The sequence below is a fragment of the Hippopotamus amphibius genome, chromosome 9 (assembly GCF_030028045.1).
Source record: "Hippopotamus amphibius kiboko isolate mHipAmp2 chromosome 9, mHipAmp2.hap2, whole genome shotgun sequence".
In the NCBI taxonomy this organism is placed as follows: Eukaryota; Metazoa; Chordata; class Mammalia; order Artiodactyla; family Hippopotamidae; genus Hippopotamus; species Hippopotamus amphibius.
In genome coordinates, this window is record NC_080194.1 from 125,115,201 (window position 1) to 125,127,766 (window position 12,566).

Here is a 12,566-nt window from a genome sequence, read left to right on the forward strand (position 1 = left end):
CGGAGGGCTAGGGTGAGCCGGGCTTCGGGGGGGGGGGGCCTGTGCGTGCATGCGTGTGGGCGCGTGCATCGTTGTGTGTGCATGTGTGTGAACGTCTGTGCGCATCTGGGGAATTGCGGGCGAGCGTGGAGTTGGGTAGGTGCGTGCTCCAGGGAGCTGGGTGTGTGTGCAAAGTTGCGTGCGTGTGCAAAGGCGGTCCCGTGTGGGAGGGGAGTCGTGCGTGTGTGTGCGTGTGTGGCAGAGACAGTGTGTATGAAATTTGATGAAGACTGTGTATGTTAGGGTGTCTTGGAGGAAAATGGGAAGGCAAGTGCAACCATTCTTGGGGGGACTGCTGGGTCGGGAGGTCCCCGTTGAGCTGCGGGGTGAGTGGGTGAATGAATTGTGGGTGTGCAAGAATGGCGAATGTATGTGTGTTTCCAGGTGGGTGGCTTTATGGGATTTTCCGAGGCCCTCAGCATGAAGGGGCGAGGGTGGAGGAAAGTTTTGGGGTACTGATTGCTCCTGAGGAGCGAGGGTGGTCCAGGGCATTGAGTAATGGACAGGGCAAGTGTTTGGGGCTTGGCCCAAAGTAACTTGGGGATGGCATTGCCCTCCTTGCTTTGAGGGCTGGGAGATGTGTGGCTGGGGCTAGAGGGGTGGGCCTGCCCCTTGCTGGGGGAGCAGTGGGCAGGGTTCCTGCTTCCGGTGGAGGGAGATGCTCCCTCACCAGTCGCCCTCACCCAGGCTCTGTACCCACTCCTGCCTGGGTGACTTTCGCTGATGGTCCTGCAAGAACATGGTGCAGAAGTACCAGTCTCCTGTCCGCGTCTACAAGTACCCATTCGAGCTGGTCATGGCGGTGAGTGACCCCTGACCCTGGGGCCCCTTGTATGACACTTGGAGGGATACAAGAGGTCAGCTATGATAGGCGGGAGAGGGAGACCCTCGGACCCCCGGATCAGAAGGAATTAATGAGCCACTCCGCTGACCTGGTCGGTCCAGCTTCTAATCAGGACTCCTCCACCCGGCCATCCCACCTTTCACCACAACTTCTAGAACACTTGCCCACTGACCCAAACACAAGGCCTTTCTTTCTTTTCCTTGTTGAAGCTTATCTGTTCTCATCTCAGTCTCCTTTGACAGAAAACAAAGATATCAGGGGCCAAGCTGCTGCTGTCACTTGTGTGCTGGTAGTAATGGCAATAACGATGGTACAGATACTACTGAGGAGGGTGACAGCAGCCATTCACTGAGGGATTGCTAAATCTTTACTCACGTTGTTTTGTTTAATTCCCCAAAGCTCTTATTATTCTCATTTTACCTCCATTAAACAAAAGCTTAGACAGGTGAAAGGATGGCCTTAAGTTCTGTGGCCATGAAGGGGTAGAGCCAGGCCCAGATCCACATGGGGTGGGGGCGACTCCAGGGCCATGAGTTTAGCCACAACACCCCCCATGTCCTCCCTCTGCTCACACACCCCCTCCCCTCCCTTTCAAGAAAGCTGAGACCAGGGAGGGGGGTGTGAGTGGGCAGGAAGGGTCTGGGAGCAGTTGTGTTTAGGTATCAGACTAACTACATGACATAGAATTGGCTCCCAGGCCCTCAGCTTCCTGGATTAGTGGTCTGTGCACTGTGGGGGAGGTGCTGGGAACAAGTGACATGGGTTTCCTTCTTGGTACCATCACTTTGCCTCTCAAAGCTCCCCTGCCTGGTACAACAGAGGCAGCGGCGAGGAGTGAATGAAATAGTGCCTGGTGCCTCTGGCTCAGTGCCTGGCACACAGGAGGTGCTCACTAAATGTGGCTGTCCCTGTACACCACATGGTGTTACAAATGATTGTACTGAAATGTAAGAAAGACCAGAATCCATCCCCATCCTCCTCATCCACCCTTGGCTGCTTAATCCCAGCCTTCTATCCAAGGACTTTCATATCAGTTGATAGCTCTGTGCATGTGTCCTCCCCCCCATCTAGTCTATGAATCTACCTACATATGTGTTTATAGTCATGTAAAGGATGAAAAAGCATCATTGGAGGAATCCATACATACCGTGCTGTAAAATGTGTTGATGGTTCCAGGTCAGGAAAGAAGCAGGAGCAGACCTGAGGTTGTATTGACAAGCTGGGTGACCTTGGGCAAGTTACTTAACCTCTCTGAGTCTGCACTTTCCATCTCTAAAATGAGGATTACATGGTTTCCAAATCCGGGCGTCTGTTGTGGACTAAATGAGTCAATACATGTAAAGCTCCCAGTGCAGGGTCTGGCACAGACCAAATGCTATTACTGTTATTATTACTGTTATTGTGTTGTTGTCTGTGGCTGTGTGACTTTCCTTCATATGTAATGGGGTTGGGACACCCCAGAGACCTGGGGATGTGCAGTCAGAAGTGCTGGGTCCCTGCCGTTGCTGGCTGTGCTCTGGCTGTGTGTCTTTGGATAGTCACTGAATTTCTCTGAGCCTCTGTTTCTTCCTTTGTGAAATAGGGCTGGTTATATGCACCTCATATGGCTGTAATTACGAATGAAGGTGATTATAGTGTGTCTGTGTGTGTGTGTGTGTGTGTGTGTGTGTGTGTGTGGCAGGTGCCTAGCACAGGGCCTGGCCTATACTTAGCAGACAAAAAATGGCAGCTAAATATAAATAATTGCTCTCTGTCTAAGGCTGCAGACAGCTCACATATTCTGACCCTAGGACTCATACATTCATTCATTCACTCACTCAATAGAAGAGAGACACTGTCCCTACCTTTCTGGAACAATCCATGGCCTAGAAAGCCACGAAGCCATGAAGCTGAGACAATGACCATAGACTGGAAAACTAGTAAATTTTTATAATTTTTATTATTTATTATTGCATGGGCTTAATAAACATAAATTTAATTTAGTATGTTAAGGATTCTCAAAAAAACATTTACAGTCATTGCATTTTAAAAGAAAACACGCCCCCTAATGTAGCACTTAAGACTGTATAATAGGATAGGACTGTTTGAATATGTGAAACATATTTAGTCAGCTTTGAGTTCCATAATTGAAGGCATGAGGACTAAGTTCACTCCCCTAGCTGTTAACAGCCTCCAGGGGTTGATGGATAAATGCTTGCGGGTACAACAGGAAACAAAGGTTTTCAAATATTTATTATCTGTTGTGCTAATTTGTCATTGGTATTTTTCAAATACTATGTCGCCTTATCCCCGTACAGTCCTTGTCAGTGAAATGGCCCCAAACTGCCCCAACGTCGCTGACAAAGCCACTTTGCCGAATGTTTACAAGACATCATTGTCCCCAGAATAGCTGCACAACTCAACATAACTTGCTCGCTGTGTGGGCACAAAAGGGTTTTTCTGCATTTAATGTCGGTCTTTGTTTCTCAGCTAAACACTTGCCCTCAGTTTGGGTCAGATGCCAGGGAAATTTCAGATGAACTCAGCTATTTTGACCACATCCGAGTGACCAGACGAGCTGGCCTTTTGGTTTTTCTGTTTAACAAAACGGACTTGAGAATCAAAGCGTCCCTTCACTTCTTCAGAAATCTACCAAACCACTGAAGTTCACAAACCACTGAAATTGGATTTGTGGAATTGCGTATAAGATAGTACTAAGGCAACCTTTCTAGACCCAGCTTAAAATTTTTTAAAAATGATTTTTCTCTTTCATTTCAAAAATGTAACTACTCCAATGAATGGGTGTCTCTCCTTGGGCCAAATTCCTTGATGTGAATTCTGTTTCTGAAGGTTGGAATTCTAAGGACTGTTGCTTTCTCCTTTCTTGATAGCATTCTGCATGATTGGGTTCAAAACAATGAGCTTGTATTATCCTGGTAAGCAGAGGAATACAATTAAGACACTGGAGACAGCTGCCTAGCCAGGGTTGGCAAGAATCCCTGGTTCCCTTGAATGTGGTTATATGGACCTCATAAGGCTATAATTAGAATCGAAGGTGGTGGTGGGGGGTGTCTTTGGGGAGATCCCAGTATGTAGAACGCAAAGACCATGTTTTGGACTGTGGACTGTGTTTCCTTGAGCCCTGAAGGCCACTCTCTGGTCAGCCTACAGCCCGTTGTGAATGATTTCCAGCTTATCTGGGCTGTTCTCCCGAATGGGTGGAGGTTGTGAGCCAGATCCTCCAGGCTGGGTCCCTGCTCCAGTTTCTCACCTGTGAAACGGAGATCATAAAGGCCCCTGCTCCTCAGAAATTTGAAGTGAGGATTAAGAGAAGAGAGGTGGGCACAGAGGCTGGCACGTTGTTTAATGTTCGTGAAATATCTCTCAAGTGTATGATTACTGTTTATCGTTTTAACAGCTTTTTTGAGCCATAACTCACCTACCATGCAATTTATCCATTTAAAAGGTGCGGGTCAGGGGTCTTTAGTATATTCACAGAGTTATGCCACCATCACCACTATCAGTTTTAGAACATTTTCATCACCCCAGAAAGAAAGCCCACACCCTTTAGACATCATCTCCTAATCTCCCCCATCCCACCTGGCCCTTGACAACCGCTAATCTACTGTCTATGGATTTGCCTATTTTGGACATTTCATATAAATGAAATTATACACTATGTGGCCTTTTGTGACTAACTTCTCTCACTTAGCATTAACATTTTCAAGGTTCATCCAGGTTATAGAATCTATCAGTATTTCGACCCTTTTTGTGGCTGAATAATATTCACATTATGTGGATAGACCACATTTGTTTATTCATTCACGAGCCTATGGACATTTCCAGTTTGGGGCTTTTATGAATAATGTTGCTATGAACACTCGTGCGCTAGGTTTTGTGTGAACATGTTCCCTCCAAAGAAACCCCTGTTGTGAATGGTGGTTGTTATTCAGCAGATTTAAGAAGATTCTATTTTAAATATTTTTAAAGTATTTAAAAAAAATAAATTTATTTATTTTTTGGCTGCGTTGGGTCTTCGTTGCTGCACACAGGCTTTCTCCAGTTGTGGCAAGCGGGGGCTACTCTTCATTGCAGTGCACGGGCTTCTCATTGCCGTGGCTTCTCTTGTTGTGGGGCACGGGATCTAGGTGATCGGGCTTCAGTAGTTGTGGCACATGGGCTCAATAGTTGTGGTTCGTGGGCTCTAGAGTGCAGGCTCAGTAGTTGTGGCGCACGGGCTTAGTTGCTCCAAGGCACGTGGGATCTTCCCAGCCCAGGGATTGAACCCATGTCTCCTGCATTGGCAGGCGGATTCTTAACCACTGCGCCACCAGGGAAGTCCCTATTTTAAATTTTATTTAACAGACATATACACCGCACCTACTAGTTCTGAGTCCATTCAAATGTTAGCTCATGTGCTTCTCAGAACCAGCCCATGAGCTAAGGTCAGTGGGTAGCCCCATTCTACAGATGAGGAGACTGAGGCACAGAAAGGATGAATGGATTACCCAAGGCCACAGAGTGAACATATGGCAGATAGGGACTTAACTTCAGGCAGTTCAGCTCCAGAGTTTACCGCCCCAACCGCGAGCTCTGCTGTTTCTCAGGGCTGAGGATCTGAAGTTATTGGGGGTGGCCTCTGGGCTGAGTAGGTGGTCCCACTGAGGCAGTTACCATCAGGACTGTGTCTGGAATGCCTGCACCCCATCAGAACCCTGCAAAGGAGAGCAGAGCCAAACCCCACAGTCCCTGGCTTCTTGAAGGGCAGCTGATGCCAACAGCCCAGGAAGGTTTAATGAACACTCTGTGTGCCCAGCCCCTCAGGCCAGCTCAGAGGCAAGTACTATTATAGAAACCCCTGCTGTAGCAGAAGAGGAAACTGAGGCTTAGAGAGGTTAAGGAGACTGTCCCCAAGTCAGTGTATTTGTTTGCTAGGGCTGCGTAACAAAGCATCACAATTGGGTGGCTTAGAACAATGGAAATGTATTGCTTCCTGGTCCTCGAGGCCAGAAGGCCAAGTTCCAGGTGTTGGCAGGGTCGTGCTCCCTCTGAAAGTGCTCAGAAGTATCTGTTCCAGGCTTCTCTCCTGGCTTCTGGAGTTCCTGGGCTTGTGGCAGCATAACCCCAACCTTCACACGGCATACTCCCTGCGTGTGTGTACGCACCCCACTGTGTCCAAATTTCCCCTTTAGTTTAGTTTTATTTTTTGGCCACGCTGTGCAGCTTGTGGGAATCCTAGTTCCCCAACCAAGGATTGAACCTGGACCCTCAGGATTGAGAGCTCAGAGCCCTGACCTCTGGACTGCCAGGAAATTCCCTAAATTTCCCCTTTTTACAAAGACACCAGTCCTATTGGATCTATAAGGACACTGTAATGACCTCATTTTAGCTTGATTACTTATATAAAGACCATATTTCCAAATGAGGCCACATTCTGAGGTACCCAGGGTTAGATCTCCAGCATAGCTTTTTTGGGGTACATGGTTCAGCGTGTAACCCTCAGTCAATGGCACCATCAGTAAATGGCAGAGATTTGAATTTAGGGAACCCCACAGCCTGAGCTCGCAGCCAGACATTCTGGATTCTGGCTCTGATGTTCAGTAAACATCTGCGCTACAGTGGCTGAGGCGGCTTCAGAAATGACCTGGCTGCCTTTTGTCCGTCCACTGCCCAGGGGTCCCTGTGGGGCTCAAAGGCCTGTGGCTTCAGGTCATCTCAGTTTCTGCAAACCTGAAGAAGGAAGACGGCGTGGCATAGAATTTCCTAAGCAATAGGCTGGCTGTTCATGCGGAGGAAGGGTTATAGAGGTGAGGGCTCTCGGCGGCAATTGAGTGTTAAAATATTTAAAGACCTGGACTTTTGTATTGATCAAGAGCTTGTAATTTAGCAAATGGGTTATTAATAAGGAGCGGCCTCTGAGGGTAAATCCTTGCAGCCCAGACCAACGGCAGTTACAGCTGGAATCGTTGTTATGGATGTAGTTTTAATAAAGCAGCAGGGGCCTTATTTAAATGAGTTTAAATTAGTTCCCTGGAGCCTGTCATCTGATCCCGTTGCTAACAGATTAAGGGAAGCAACATTTTCCACCCTAGATTGCTTACAGGGCTCTGATTTGGGCTGGGAGAATGGAGGTGATGCACTGTCCAGCAAAGTAACCTGATTTTCAGAGGGCCCTGAAATCGACTTTAGGTCCTCATTCATGAGTTTATGCACGCGTGGAGTCACGCACGTATGCATTCCACAAATATTTGTTGAGTTTCCACTGTGTGCCTAGCACTGTGCCAGGTGCAGGGGCTACAGAATAGGTGCTTCTTTGCATTTTTTTTGAAATGCATCATTATTCTGTTAATTTGCTTGCCTATTTGTTTTTATGGAATTTGCTTGTTTGTTTATATGGGTCTTTTTCATTAAATTAAGCCTCAGAAAGGTGGAGACTGTGTCTTTGTTCTCGTTCTATCTTGACCTGGTTCTCTTGATGTGGTCCCTTCCTGCCCTCATAGAGCCTGCAGTGTGTGTGTGTGTGTGTGTGTGTGTGTGTGTGTGTGTGTGTGTGTATGAGAGAGAGAGAGAGAGAGAGAGAGAGTCAGTCCAGGCAATGCCATGTAGCAGGATTTGTAATTGGGGAAGAAAGAACAGGGCATTTCAGGAACACAGAGAAGGGCCAGTTGGTCACCAGCCAGAGGTCTTTTAAGTCAGACACACTGGGGATGGGGTGGGGAGGGAGCCTTCCCTTCCCCTGCCCCCCATGTGCAAAGTCTCCTGGGGCAGAACTTGTCTCTCTGAAAAAATGAATGTGGCTTAGGTGGGCCCCTGTGAGTTAGAAAGTGGCTGGCGGGGTCAATTTGTTTCTTCAAGGACTTTAGGAGCTTGGGAATGTGCAGAAAGTGGATTGGAGAGGGGGTTTCCAACCCAGAGGTGGGGAGAGCATGGGGAAGCAAAGGTGACCAAGGCCGGATGCATTCCTGAGACACTTGGAAAACCTAAAATAGCATTTCCCTCCTATCACGATCCTGACATAGCACTAAATGTCAAGATGCTCTGGGCTGGCCTCGCTGCCGCCCTGCCTATCCCTGGACCATCAGGGGTACCAGCTGATCCCGGAAGTCTGTGGGCATGGAGCATGCTCAGAGGAGGACTGTTTCCCGCCCTGCTCCCCACAAGTGGGTTAGAAGCCACAGCAGGCTTTTGTGCAGTGCCCGGCCTGGGCAGATGGGCTGCACGCTCCCCCAGGGCCGGAGAGGCCAGACGTTCCCCTGGCGCAACCTCATGAGGAGGACACCAGGTCCCAGCCAGGCAAAGGGAGGCCCCCATTGTGCGAGGAGGGGACAGAAGCAGGAATGAATAATCACCAGGCCCCGCTAACTGTGCCCTAAGCTGCAGCCTCAGGATCAGAAACCTGGGACAAACAGGCCAAACCTCTCCCCTGCACCTTGTTCGGGGCTGATTCACTGCCCAATAGCTGCAGATGCACTGCTGTTGTGACTGCAGAGGGGAAGCACTCAGGCATTTACTGGCCTGCACACTAGCACCTTCCAGAACCTGGCTCTTTTCAGGGAAGCACGAACAGATACTCAGGCACAGGTCACCCTCTGGGCTGTGTGCCTCCCTCAGTGCACCCGGGGGTGTAGATGGAAGCCCACTCATGCAGAGATAGGGGGTCTGGTCTGCTCAACTTGCTCTTTCAGGTACAGATATGCGAAGACGGCCCAACTTCCTGTTTTCTTTCCCTGACACTGCCCTTCCCTTCCTCCCCTCATTCTTCCTGCCTCCCACCCTCCCTCCTTCCTTCCTTCCTTCCTTCTTCCCCTCCCCCTCCCTCTCTCCCTCCCTCCCTTCCCTCCTTCAGCAAATATTGGCTGGGTGTCTGCAGTGTCCCAGGTGTGGTACGAGGCCCCGGGAAATCCAGTGGGGAAGAAATAGACCTAGAGACAGAGGCATTGACTATAAACAAATAAACACAGACGTGATATCCTATTGCAAATCACCATCTGGTAGGGCTACAAACCATCCAGCAAATAGCTTACCTTTTTCAAAAAAAGTTGTGGTAAAATATACATAAGACAAAATTTACCATTTTTAATGATACACATCAACTGGTTTGCAAGGCAGAAATAGAGACACAGATGTAGAGAACAAACATATGGACACCAAGTGGGGAAAGCGGGGGAGATTGGGGTGGGATGAACTGAGAGATGGGATTGCCATATATACATTAGTAATAAGAAAAAAAGAATCAAATTGTACACTTTATATATATGCAGTTTATTGTATGTCAAAAAAATAAAGATTCCAAAAGAAAACAAAAACAAAAACAAACACAAAAATTTACCATTTTTAGAGGTGGCAGCTCAGCGGCATCAAGTGCATTCACACTGTGGTGCAACCATCACCACCATCCACCTCCACAACTTTCTCATCCTCTCAAATTGGAACGCTGTCCCCATTAAACACTAACTCCCTGTTCTCCCCCTCCGCCACCCCCTGCCAGCCACCATTCTACTTTCTGTCTCAATGAATTTGACCACTCTAGGGACCTCATAGAAGTGGAATCATACACTATTTGTCCTTTTGTGTCTGCTTCTTTCACCGAGCATCATGTTTTTGAGGTTGCTGCACATAGCATGTGTCGTATATCATCCCTTTTTATGGCTGCATAATATTCCACCATATGGCTGGACCATATTTTCTTTGTCCATGCATTTGTCAATGGATATTTGGGTTGTTTCCACGTTTTGGTTATTGTGAATAATGCTGCTGTGAACATGGGTGTACAAATACCAATTCAAGTCCCTGTTAGTTTACTCTTGTCCATTAAAAAAAGAGAAATCTACTATGTGGTGTCTGGTATGGTGCTAAATGCCTTACACATCGTCTCTCCCTTTAATCTTTCCAGCAATGCTTACAAAATTACCATCATCATAATCCTCTTTTTTTCTAACAAAACTGAATCTTGGAGAGGTTAAGTTGAGGTCACCCTGCTGGCAGGTGGCAGAGGTAGCGTCTAAACCCTGAGCTTCATCTCCACCACATCCCAGCCTTGGCCCCCTGCAGAGTCCTTCTGACCCTTTGTCTTCATCGTTTTGTCTCCTGAGCTGGCTTTAACTAGAATAGCAGCGGGTTTCTCAGCTACAGGGCCATCTGGGTACAGCTGTTTCTATAGACTGTATACAGTAGTCACTTCAAAAGGCTTCAGGGTGATGTCACCCTGGCTCTCCCACGCCCGCTGCCCTTCATCAGCTAGGATATAGCTGCTGCCACGGGTGTCTGATGGCTCCTTCAGCAACTCCAAGCAACTCTGCCAAGAGCTGGGGGATCTACACAAGGGAATAGTATTTAGCTGTGAAAAGGAATAAAGCACTGACACATGCTACAGCATGGATGAAAATGTGATGCTCAGTGAAAGAAGCCAGGCACAAAAGGCCACATATTGTATGATTCCATTTGCGTGAAATGTCCAGAAAAGGCAAATCCACAGAGACAGAGAGTGGATTAGTAGTTGCCTAGGGCTGGGGTTGGGGGAAAGGGGAGTGTCTGTGATGGGTGTGGGGTTTCTTTTGGGGGTGATGAAATGTTCTGGTATTAGACAGTGGTGATGGTTGCACAACTTTGTGAATGTTCTAAAATCCACTGAACTGTCTACTTTAAAAGGGTGTATTTTATGGTATGAGAATTATATCGCAATATGAATAGTGGGATGGGAGCTGAGAGGATTGATATGTCTGTCCTGGGGTCTCCCAGGCTTGCGGGGGAAACTGGGGGTGGACGAGGAAGTCTCCTGAAGAGTGTGACAGGGAGGGTACGCTTCGTGCGATGGTCATGGTGGTCAGTCCCCGCATCCAGCCTGCAGCTCGGAAAGAGACGGTGAAGTATTGGGCTAGAATACGTTGGTGCGGTTGGGATATTCTTTCCCCACTTTTGGCGGAAGGACGGGGGTAAGCAGCATCCCAGCTTCCTCTGAATTTGCGTGAGGAGCAGCAGGAAGGAAGGAGGGAGGGGAGGAGCGAGCAGCTGTCAAGTGATTAGCAGAAATAGCGTTTCTGTACTTCATAGAATCTCACTCTTTTTTAAAATTTAAATTTATTGAACAAATACTTATGTAGAACAAACCATGTTCCAGGCACTGTTCTCAGCACTTTACCAAAACAGACTCCTTTATTCCCCTGACAACTCAGTAAGGGAGCTACTTTTCTTATTCTCCTTTTAACAAATGAAGGAAGGAAGGAATTGAGAGCTTGATGATTTGTTCAAGGCCACAGAGCTGGTAAGAAGCAGAGCAGAACTTCGAACCCAAGCCCCAGCGTCCACGCCCTTCATGGCTGAGCTACACTGTCGTTCACTCATTCATCATGTAATATCTACGGAGTGTCGGTTGCATGCTAGGCATTTTGACAGGCACTAGGGATTCAGGGCTGATGACTTTTTACTTCAGCAGTTGTGACACAGGAAAGAAGGAAAAAGGCACAACTGAGCACTCATTGGGAGGTTTCATGATTACTCACCTTTGTAGATGAGCCTCAGGGAGAAACAGGAAGTGCCATGGTGCTCAAGGTTACCCAGCCTGGAGGTGAGCAGGTCTGGCTAGGAATCCAGGCTCCCTTCTTCACATGCTTAGTGTATCAATGTGGATTTTCGCAGGATGGGCAGCCGTAGGAGGTCTTCGACCGAAGCTTCCATTGGTCTCTGTCTGCCCCAGCCCTGTTCCTGCCTGGGTGGGTTCTGGGCCTTGGACCAGCTCCCTTTCTGAGCTGGCAAGTGTGGGTGTCCCTCTCCAGCCACTTGGCAGAAGGGCTGAAACCGAATCTTCCTGCTACTGTATGTACCTGAGGAGGCCACACCACGTGTTTGTCCAGCAGGGAGAAGCTCAGGCCTGATTTGTGGGAATAGCAGTCAGCATCTGAGGCTCTCAGGCAGGGATAAAACTGGCTGTGTGAGCCGGTCTCCAACACAGGGAGGGTCCTGTGAGCTATCTGATCCTGTAAGACCCTGTTGACCTGCCAAAGGCAAAGGGACCCTCATTTGTGGGGTTTAGCCCAGCAGAACTCAGGAGTTCCAAAGCGCTGACATGTGTGATGTAGCTAATGTCCCCCGAGAGGCAGGACTGGGCAATTCAGGGTTGGGGTCTGGGTCAGACAGGCCTGTGCTCCAACCCCACCACTTACTGGCCCAAGTCACTCTGTCTTCTTGAGCCTCAACTTACTCATTTGTAAAATGGGAAAACACTACTTTTCATTCCAACAGGATGTCATGAGGAGAAAATGTGCAGTCAACCCTCCGTAATGTCACCATAACAACAGTGTCCAACACCAGCCCTCACAACCCCGGGGAATCTCTGGCTGACAGCCTCTGACTCTGGAGAATTGGCACTGGAGTAGACTCCTTATTTCAGGGCTCCCTGCCTGCCAAATAGAGCCTGGGCTCTGGGGTGCCCCCAGTTCCTGGGGTGACACTATTGTTGAAACAACCATTCTTTACTTGAGGAAGGCAGTGCTTTCCTTCTCACAGTCAGGGAGAGGTGTGTCCAAGCACCCATCTGCTGTTGGTCAGCCCCACCATTATCTGGGGGCTCCAGACGGGGCTCTTGCAACAAGAGGTTTGTTACAACAGGAAGTCAGTGCAGCTCGGTTGGCTGTGTGCACTGGGCTCATGGCCTGTCCTTCCTCTCCCCGGACCCCTTTCATGGGGTTGTTTGGGCCACTGGAAAGTT

General features: G+C 48.5%; 1 protein-coding gene across 1 annotated transcript in view; it reads left to right on the forward strand.

Annotated features, from left to right (window-relative positions):
* Window positions 1-778: 778 nt before the first annotated feature.
* Window positions 779-12,566, forward strand: part of SEC14L5 (SEC14 like lipid binding 5) — a 37,399-nt gene continuing 25,611 nt past the window's right edge. The window contains 1 exon segment of the mRNA XM_057750799.1: window positions 779-841. Coding sequence (XP_057606782.1) covers window positions 779-841 — 63 coding nt within the window.